Source organism: Terrapene carolina, unplaced genomic scaffold, assembly GCF_002925995.2.
Source record: "Terrapene carolina triunguis isolate 2854851 unplaced genomic scaffold, T_m_triunguis-2.0 Scaffold148, whole genome shotgun sequence".
In the NCBI taxonomy this organism is placed as follows: domain Eukaryota; kingdom Metazoa; phylum Chordata; order Testudines; family Emydidae; genus Terrapene; species Terrapene triunguis.
In genome coordinates, this window is record NW_020664499.1 from 5971578 (window position 1) to 5981548 (window position 9971).

At 46.5% G+C, this 9971-nt stretch overlaps 1 protein-coding gene across 1 annotated transcript; it reads left to right on the top strand.

Moving 5' to 3' along the window:
• The first annotated feature begins 495 nt into the window (after positions 1-495).
• On the top strand, positions 496-4233 carry LOC113406912 (zinc finger protein 503-like). The gene is made up of 2 exons (XM_026653781.2): positions 496-1085; positions 2075-4233. Exons 1-2 carry the CDS (start codon positions 780-782, stop codon positions 3593-3595), a joined length of 1827 nt encoding a protein of 608 aa, XP_026509566.1. The 5' UTR covers positions 496-779; the 3' UTR covers positions 3596-4233.
• Positions 4234-9971: the final 5738 nt, after the last annotated feature.

The following is a 9971-nucleotide window of genomic DNA, read 5'->3' on the forward strand; positions in this document are numbered from 1 at the left end:
TTATAGCCTGTGCTGTGTCATGAGGGTCAGGGGCTCTTAAATATACCTAGCACACCGTATTGGCTACCCACCTGGCGCGCCCTTGAAAGAGCGCGCTTCCCCTTGATGTTGCGCAGCGTGCTTTTTGTATGTATTGGCAGAGGCTGGGGGCAGTGAGGAGCACCGGGAGAACGACTTCAAAGCGCGGGATGTGAAACACAAAATTAACGCCCATCCCGTCCTAGGAACAAAAACAAGAAGGGGAGGGAGAGAGGGGGGGGAGTGCGAGAGAGGGAGAACCCATGAAAACCGTAGGAAAAAAAAGAAAAAAGCCCCAGCCCGGGGAACGTCACATCCCCTTGACCCTCCAATCACCTCGGGGTCCCATTTGATTGGAAGGCGGCAAAGGCTTTAATCTCAGACTAACTCAGCTGCTTTTGAAGTGAGTTTCTTTGCCAGATCCCGGGCTGGACGAGCAGCGGCTCGCAGCAGCACAGCTGAGTGGAGGAGGAGGAGGGAGAGTGCAGCAGCCGGGGACCAAGCGAGACACATTCACCATCCCCCCCCCAGCCCCCACCCCGGGATTATTGTGCTATTTTCCTCCTTCTTCCTCTTTTCTCCGGGCTCCCCCCGCCTCCACTAGGCAAAGCCAGAGACGTTTTCTGCCTTTTTTTTGTTGTTGTTCTTGCTAGTTTGCTTTTGGGGGTGTGTGGCTGGCGCCCCCCTCCCCCGCCAAAGAGAGAAGGTTTCCGAGGCTGATCAGCGCGACTCGTCCCAGTTTTCATGCGAGGTTTTGGGTCATGATCACATCGCCCTCGCTTTCTGCTGTAAGAAGTAGTAAGCACAGCAGCAGCGGTAGAGACATTGGCGGCAGCAGCAGCCTCAGCCTCAGCAGCGCCGCTGATCTCGCCTGGCAGAACGGGCACTCTGGGAATACTACTAGCTGCACCAAGCCCTTCTTCCACTCCGTCCCTCCTTCGGACCCTTTACGCCAAGCGAATCGGCTTCCCATCAAAGTCTTGAAAATGCTCACGGCTCGGACGGGACACATTTTACACCCCGAGTATCTGCAGCCTTTGCCTTCCACCCCCGTCAGCCCCATAGAGGTAAGGAACCGGATGCCTTCCTCCCCCCCCTGCCCTGCTCAAGCGGTCTCTCTTCACGGTCATTGCATGGCGGCCTCTCCCTTCTCTTTGAAAGGCGATTAGACCAGGAACCGCATCCCTTCTTTCTCGGCTGTAGCTAAGGCTGGGTTTGCGAGCTCCAGCTTGGCTGATTTTAGCATTCCTTCTTTCATGAAAAGTTTAATTTATTTGTTTTCTTTACACCCCTTTTGGGGAGGTAGAGATGGAAGGAGACTGTTCTCCTTAAGGACTAGGGCCCCACTAGTCACAACGTGCGAAATAGTCTTGTTGGCTGAAAATATGGGGGGGGGGGAGAATGTGGGTGCGGCTGATCATAGCTTCCTGATCTTAGTCTCACTTCGGAAGATACCCCACCACAAACAGGCTATTTGTGTGTTGTTTTGAGTCCAACTTTTCCGCGTTACTCTGGCAGGATATTTTTCGGGATCTCCACTCTGAAAGAGGGGTGGTGTGGAGGCTGGGACTGGGTGAATGAATGGTTTCATTAAAGTCTGTTCAAAGGGAAGCCATAGATTTCCCGGAGCCCGGCTCTCCTGCTAACTCCCGATCTGTTTCTAAATAGTGTGGCCAGCCAGAAATGGTGCAGTCGCTCTACTTTACGGGCGTTTGTGCGCGCGTGCGGTGGGAACAAGGCAAAACCAAAGTGTGTGTGTGGGGGGGGAGCTGAACTTTGTAAAGCCCCCGGGGTGGGTGCTGCTTTGCCTAGGCAGTAGAGACGGGGTTTGTCTCGCCGCGGTATAAGAAACCGTTGCCTTTTAAAAGGCATTGTGGAAAATGGTGCATGGGGGGGGGGGAGGGCTGTCAGGATGATGAATGTGCACAAAATTGTTGATCCTTTTCAGGCCGTTCTCTGCAAGAAACGTCGGCAAATACCGACTTCCTTTGCTTTTGTTTTTTTTTTAAACATCTGATTAAACGTTTGCCTTTGTGTGTCCCTCTGATTTCTGCAGCTGGATGCTAAGAAGAGCCCGCTGGCCCTGTTGGCTCAGACGTGCTCCCAGATCGGGAAGCCGGACCCTTCCCCTTCCTCCAAACTCTCCTCGGTCACCTCGAACGGCGCGGGCGGGGACAAGGACTCCAAGTCGGGCCCCTTGAAACTCAGCGACATCGGCGTGGAGGACAAGTCGAGTTTCAAGCCCTACTCCAAGCCGGGCGCCGAGAAGAAGGAGCCGGGCCCCGCGGGCTGCGGTGGCGCCGCCTCGGGGGGAGTCTCCAGCGGGGAGAAGTCGGGATTCCGGGTGCCGAGCGCCACCTGCCAGCCGTTCACGCCAAGGACAGGCAGCCCCAACTCCAGCGCCTCCGCCTGCTCGCCGGGGCTGCTGCCGGCCGAGGGCAAGGCGGGAGAGGACAAGAAAGACGCGGAGGGCTGCGGCAAAGGGGGCAGCGCCAGCTCGGACGGGGGCCCGGGCGCCGCCAGCCTCAGCCACAGCCGGATTAGCGTGAGCTGTGGCGGGATTAACGTGGAGGGCGGCCAGCACCCGGAGGGCGCGCCAGGCTCCAAGCCTATCTCCTCGGACTCGTCCTCCTGCAGCAGCAGCACCACCGCCACCTCGTCCGCCTCGGTGCTGGGCTCCGGCCTGGTGGCCCCGGTCTCGCCCTACAAGCCGGGTCAGACTGTCTTCCCCCTGCCGCCGGCGGGCATGAGCTACCCGGGCACGCTGGCGGGCGCCTACGCCGGCTACCCGCCGCAGTTCCTGCCGCACGGAGTGGCCCTGGACCCCACCAAATCCGGCAGCCTGGTCGGGGCCCAGCTGGCCGCCGCTGGCAGCCTGGGCTGCAGTAAGCCGGCGGGATCGAGCCCGCTGGCCGGCGCCTCGCCGCCCTCTGTCATGACGGCCAGCCTGTGCCGCGACCCCTACTGCCTGAGCTACCACTGCGCCAGCCACCTGGCCGGCGCCGCGAGCGCCTCCTGCGCCCACGACCAGGCCCTCAAGTCCGGATACCCGCTGGTCTACCCCACGCACCCGCTGCACAGCGTCCACTCCTCCCTGACGGGGGCCACCCCGCCCTCGCTGGCCGGCCACCCCTTGTACCCCTATGGCTTCATGCTCCCCAACGACCCCCAGCCCCACATCTGTAACTGGGTGTCGGCCAACGGACCCTGCGACAAGCGCTTTGCCACCTCCGAGGAGCTGCTGAGCCACTTGCGGACCCATACTGCCTTCCCGGGCACCGATAAACTCCTCTCCAGCTACCCCAGCTCCTCCTCGCTGGCCAGCGCCGCCGCCGCGGCCATGGCCTGCCACATGCACATCCCCACCACCGGGGCGCCGGGCAGCCCCGGCACGCTGGCCCTCCGCAGCCCGCACCACGCCTTGGGACTGAGCAGCCGCTACCACCCCTATTCCAAGAGCCCTTTGCCCACCCCAGGTGCCCCAGTGCCAGTCCCTGCGGCTACGGGACCTTACTACTCCCCCTATGCACTGTACGGGCAGAGACTTACCACAGCCTCCGCTCTGGGCTACCAGTGAGTGTGGGGTGGGGTAAGGATTACAAACGACCTAGGGGGAAAGGGGGTGGGAAAGAAACCCACACTTTATACAAGCTGAAATCTGACTTTTTATAAAATAGTGTTCATTTGAGGACTGGATCCGTGAGCACTGTATTTATTTATGTTAGCTTCAAGCGGGACAATGAATCATAAAGTGCATTACTTAACTGAGCTCAATAGGTAAAAGTTGAACACCCATTGTAGAATATAAATAAAAAGGAAATAGAGGTCTTCTCTTTAATGTTACTTTAAAATTGCTATGATTGTATTGTACGTTCTTATTTAATGTCTCCTTGAAACAAAAAAAAGTTACATGCATGTTTGTTACTAAAAAACCAACTCGCAATTTGTCAATTATAACTTCAAATTGCAATTATTTTTACGGTGTATACCATTGAAAGAGAATTGGTATTTTTTTGTATGTAATCTGGAAGAAGGAAAAAAAACAAAAAAACAATTCTATTCCAAAAACCTCATTTGCCTTATTTTGTTCTTTAAAAGGAACACTTAACTATTTTTAATTTTTAAGTCCACCCTGTAAAAGGGGGTAAGGTTTACGTCATGTACTAAAATAATAGACAATGTATCGCTTTAAAGATTAAAATTCCGTATATTTGATGTATTAAAAGCTTTTACTTTTTTTTTTTTTAAATACGCTTTGAGTCTGTTACAAACACAACTGGGGCTGGGTTGGAGAGGATTACTAATTTCTCCTTACGCGTTTATTCAATTTTAATTAAAATAAAAAAAGCCCCAGCTTTATTATAACCCCCGGGCTCTCTCTAAAAATAAACAAAAACAAAAGCAGACGGTGCATGTTGTATTTTCCCCCCTTAACAGCTGTGTATGAATGAAACTAGAAAACTAAGGAACGGGTTGAGTGTGTTTTTCCTAGGTGTTTTAAGAAACCAGTTCTTGAATTATTGCTGATGTGAACGGGGGAAGCCAGTGTTTAAAACATTTTTTTTAAAGAAGGGCGTGGGGAGGCTTTGGTTCTGACATGGAAAATAGACTTAACTTGAAAAGCTTGTAAACTGCACAGAGAGAACGACCCATCTCTTCCCCTCTAAGCACGACATGAAAAAATCAGAGCACTACTTTGTCTCAACCCCATTACTGTAGGATTTTCGCAGCGCAGGGCAAACGATTGTCCCGTTAAAATAACTAATCAGACACTTCCAGTGTCTTCCATTCTCTCCTCCTTCCCCATAAGTGTTTTTTTTTTTAAGACAAAACCAAATCTCTCAAGGTAGAATAAACCTGCTGTGAGTTCATATTAATTGAAGTGAAAAAATGAAAAACGCTACTGCTGCATGCCCCAGCAAGACTTGCATGGGCTGATGTAACTTTGCATCGTAAGTCTTTACCTAACCACCCGTTAAGACAAGCAGTTGTACGCAGTTCTCCTTTGTAAACTCCAGTATGCTGGGAGAAGTAGGGAACAAACAAATGCAAACAGAACGATTAATGAATTTACATAGGATTTCTGCTTTTGCAGCCTCTTTTGCAGGGGGGTTGCGTGATACAGCCCCTATCTGCTCATTGATCTTCCTTCTACAACTCCCCTCTTCTGGCAGGGTGTGTGTCACTCTTCCCCCAGCTTGAACTGAAACGTACTAGAGTTGCAAGCGGCGACTTTGCCTTGAAAATTACTTATTTTTCTGCCTCCCCTTATATCCTCCACAATATAATTACTGCTCAAAGTTTCCCGTGGTGCCCAGCTGCTAATTAGCCCAGTGCATTTACTCGAGATAATTAGTAGAAGTTAGAGTTAATGTATAAAGTGGAGAAAAGAAACAAGTTAATGAAGTCTCTGCATTCGCCCAGCCCTCTTTGCTGCCCGGCTTTGCCTCGTATGATGAGGGCTTTGGGACGTTTCTGTAGGAGAGAGACAAGATCTATACAGGGAAATGCCAAGACGCGCGGCGCTGGGCCCGTCTATGGTTCTTTACAGGCGTCAATATGAAATAGGCACTAGAAACGCAACCTACTTTAGTAAAAACGGGACTATTAAAAATAGTCCTGCTTTGGGGAATTTCAAACGAGCTTTCCGTTGTGAAATGATGGGGGAAGGGCTATGTACGTTTCTTTTAAAGCCCAGGGTAATTACACGAAGTAACTTAAAAGCATAATTCTGTGCAATGAAATGGACACAAGCGCAGCTAACACTCAAGAGAAGGAAAGGAGTCGTTGTTGGGTGCAGGGTTCAGTCACTGAGTTGGATTTACACAAAAGAAAAAAAATAATTTGACTTTTTTATCCTCTGGTGCACCTTGATTGTAAGGGCACTCTCATGCTAATTCTACCAGGGTAGTTTAACCACGGCTTTATTTTTAACCACTACTTAATTTAGATTAAAAAAATATATTTCAGGCTCCCATCTGGATTTGGACAAAGTTTATTGCAGATTTACCACGACTGAAAAAAAAAACCCCTGCCTTTTCTTTCTCTGTAGATACCTTTAATTTCTCTCTCACACACATTCCTACCACATACTATCTTTAAATGATCGATCTAAAAATCTTTAAACAGGTGTTTCTAAAGCTATTTTTAACATGTCTTCTGGTTACAAAAGGTTAATTTTATTTTCGTGGATTTCAGCTCTATCAAAGTTACAAGTACGCTTAAAGCTGAAGCATTTTAGATGTAAAGTATTACAATGAACCTTTCTCATTGTTTTATTTATCATCATTTTGCTTGGATCCTGTGCTTGGTATTATTGAAATTTTAAATCGCTTATTTTATTTCCATGGAGATGGTAAGGGGGTGTTAAATATTTGACCTGGCAAGTGTCACCTAAGATTTTGATATTAAGCTAGGAAATGTGCTTTTTCTAATAGACACCGACTTAGGGGCATTAATCTTTTTAGGTAAAAGGGTTGCATTTGGTATTTTTTCCCCCTGTTCTTGCTAACTGGATGGGTTGTGGAGTTGACAGCAGCCGCTGGTCCATGCCACCGAACTAAAATAATTTCACAGTGGAAAACCAGCTCGAGAGGACAAGCAACAGAAGGGCAAGACTCATCAAAAGCCCAACCTCAGATCAATCTGACCAGAGTCAGACATACATTAATTTAAATTAAACAGTTTGGTCTTCCTCGCAAATCTTTTCTGAACATTAAAGATAAACTCATGTAATATTTAAATCACCTCTGGTCGGATGCTAAGTACAACTGAAGAACCAAAATACAAATTAATGATTTTCCTTCCACTCCTGAAGGGTTACGCTGCCTGGCACTTCAACACAATCCTTCTGATAACAAGCATGCCTGGGAAAAGGAGGGTTCCGTTTATTTTAGCTGTGTAATTAAGCCAGCTTTATAAAACAATAGAGCAGCATAAGCCACAGTCAGCAAAGGAGTACATAGAATATATTTGAGCCTATATATGCGCATACATCCACGCAACATACACCTCAGTTTGGTTTTCTGTTGTTAGTATAGAAACAAATGTTTTGGAACTCAAATATAAGGCTGCATCTATAACGACTGGATTTTCGTTTTATGCAAGTAATAGGCGACCACATTTTCTGAGAGGAGATATATCTGAACTACTTTTCATATAGCATACAAAGACTCATGCAGTGTGGTACCAGGTCTGACCCTTTCTTTCCTCCATTCTGGGTTTGAGTAAACTGTCCACGTTTAGAATCGGAGAAAGCCACCCAGGTAGAAGAAAAGCCCAACTTTCAGGGCTCAAGAAAAAGACGCATCTGAAGAAAGTAACTGATCAAACTTCATATTTTCAATGTACGAAAGACGGAGAGAAAAGCGTGTATTAAAGGTGACTATGAATGTGCCATTTAGTTTATTTGGATTCAGTCCTTTATTTTTTTAAGTTAGAAAAATCAGTGACGTCATCAGCATCAAAACTTCTGTCCATTTGGGTTTTTTTTTTAAATGCGGATAATTTTAAACATTTCTAACGTTGAAATCACACACGTTTCTGTTCTTTGTGTAACATCTAATGTTGTGATTCTGACTGTCCAGCATTACCGCAGACAAGACGATCACTCATGAATGGGAGGTGTTTAGTTCTTGCTAAATATCCCTCACAGCTCAGTCCCAGAAAGTTAAGGCCAGATGGCTCAGGATTTTTTTTTTAAACTAAACTAAACCCCCCCCCCCCCAAAAAAAGGCTCTTGCAATGAAATGTGAAGGTGTCAGGGGGAAGGGATAAGAAACCTTTTTTCGTTCGACTCTCCCTCGACCACCGAATGCTTTGACAACAGAGCCAGAGAGAGGGAAAAATTCGGGAAAACTGAGAGATTTGGGCTTTAAACACAGAAATTAAAAGAAATCTCATTACACCTGGGCGTTTCCACACAGAAACCGCTCAGGTATTGAGGGGGGGGGGGGACGCCTTTCCGGGTTGTGCCTGTGATTGGATAGTTTTTGTTTTTAACTGAAACAAACAGTAATTCACAGAGACTTTGTTCTTTCTTCATGTCTTAAGTCCATCAACTGTCCTCCCCCCACAGTGAAAAAGGTAAATCCATTTTAGTTTTGAATAGTGTAGAAATCCTGGTGTGTATTTCCCCCACCCCCCTCTATCTCCAAATGAATTAGAGACAACCTGACAATGCTGTCATCTGTCTTCAATGTCACATCAAGGCAAGAAATAATGATAACAGAGCAGCAGAAAGACGCCCACTGAAATCTCGAAGATATAAAAAAAGCCTCGAAACAGCTTGAAAGAGAACAAAATTAGACTAACCGCGGGATACTGCACTAAGAACCTTTATTATTATTTTTTAAATAAAACAACTGTATTTCGTCTTCAGTGTTTTATTCTGTGCCAAGTCTAGTTGGTTGATCAAAAATACTTCTGTGAAAATAATAATTTAATGAACGAGCACATTCAGTAGATCCAAAGTATTACAAAAATCAAAGAAAAAACATGATGATTCAAGTCCGGTTTGCAGTTAATCATCAAGGTTTTTTCATCTCTTTAAAGTGTAACCTAGATTGTGTCACATTTAATACTGAGCCCCAGGTGAGACATTTACAGACAGACATTTACAGGTACACATCTATGGGGAAAAGATATGAATTGTTTCTTTGGTGTGTATATTGGGGGGGTCGGTCGGGTCTGAACTACCTGCTTTTCCTGCCGCCAGGCGGCGTTGCTGAGTCCCTCAACGAAAGAGAGAAAAAGAGCAAAGCGAACTTATTTTGCTTTGAAGATCTGCCACCCATTAAGTTTTTAACCTCCCCCCCCCGCAAGGTTTAGCCTGGAACCGCCTCTGCGAGGCTCACTGCTTCCAATTTTTAACAGGGAAGAAAACGAACATTCCATTAGCGTGCACAGACACTTAGGACGCAAGTCCTGCTCCCTGATAAAAATCACTTGTTTGGGACAGGAGGAATCTTTGATCTAATCCAAAGGGAAGTATTGCAGTATAAATGGATTTAGCCAGATAAAAACAGATAGGTCGGACTAAATAAAAAACGTGTTGTTGTTAATCACACTTGTAATCTCATCCACTCTGAAGGGTAAATAAATTGCAGTTATATCAAAAACAATTGGCCCTACATGTGTTCATAACAGATCGGATCTTATCAGAGTTTAACTGTAATAAATTCTGACTTCTGGAAATTGTAATCTTTAGTCGATGTTAGATGTTGTCTCGGTTTTTTTTTTAACTGTAATAACAGGCTGCAAACTTTTGTGAGCAACTATGAAAGTTTTCAAGACAAGCGTTTCTTATGTTTCCTCCAGAAAGACAGCTGTTTTAAAGTTGAAGTGGAAAGGCTTCAGAAAATTAAAATATAGAGACGAAAATGCTGGCGTTAGGGAGACAAAATGATTGATTTCCCCCTTCCTAATCTTCGTTATAAAGACCACGGAGGTCAGTGATAACAGCCCTAAAAATATATGTAAAATGTGTACAGGAAGTCATGGCAAATGACAGGACTTGCTTTAAAAAAGAAAAGAATAAACTCAGCCAGCGGGAAAAACTATGTCCTAACTTCAGATTAATCCTTCTGCGATCCAGATCACGAAATTAAAAAATAAATTTGAATAATTACCGAAAGAATAAAAGTATAACAATAAATTGCGCGCGCGCGCGCGCGCGCGCACACACACACACACGACTAATTATGTCCACTGGCTCGGCTCCCCGATGCTGTTTATCAAGTTTGCAAGATAAATGCTTGCAAATCCATTGCATTTCCATAAATCCTCAAGCCGCTCCTTCTTCGGCCAATGCTTTTGCAACATTAATTGATTTTATTACACTTCCCGAAGTCGCTGACCCCGGCGAATTTGCTTTGGAAGTATTATTCTTTTTGTTTTCCGTCGTCGTATGAAACCTGTGAAGCAGAATTCCTAGCGCTACAGTAGACTGTGGT

Coding starts and splice junctions, on each gene's coding strand:
- LOC113406912 (XM_026653781.2), top strand. CDS start 780: ATGATCACATCGCCCTCGCTTTCTGCTGTAAGAAGTAGTAAGCACAGC. Junction 1,086..2,074: donor CCCCCGTCAGCCCCATAGAG/GTAAGGAACCGG, acceptor TGATTTCTGCAG/CTGGATGCTAAGAAGAGCCC.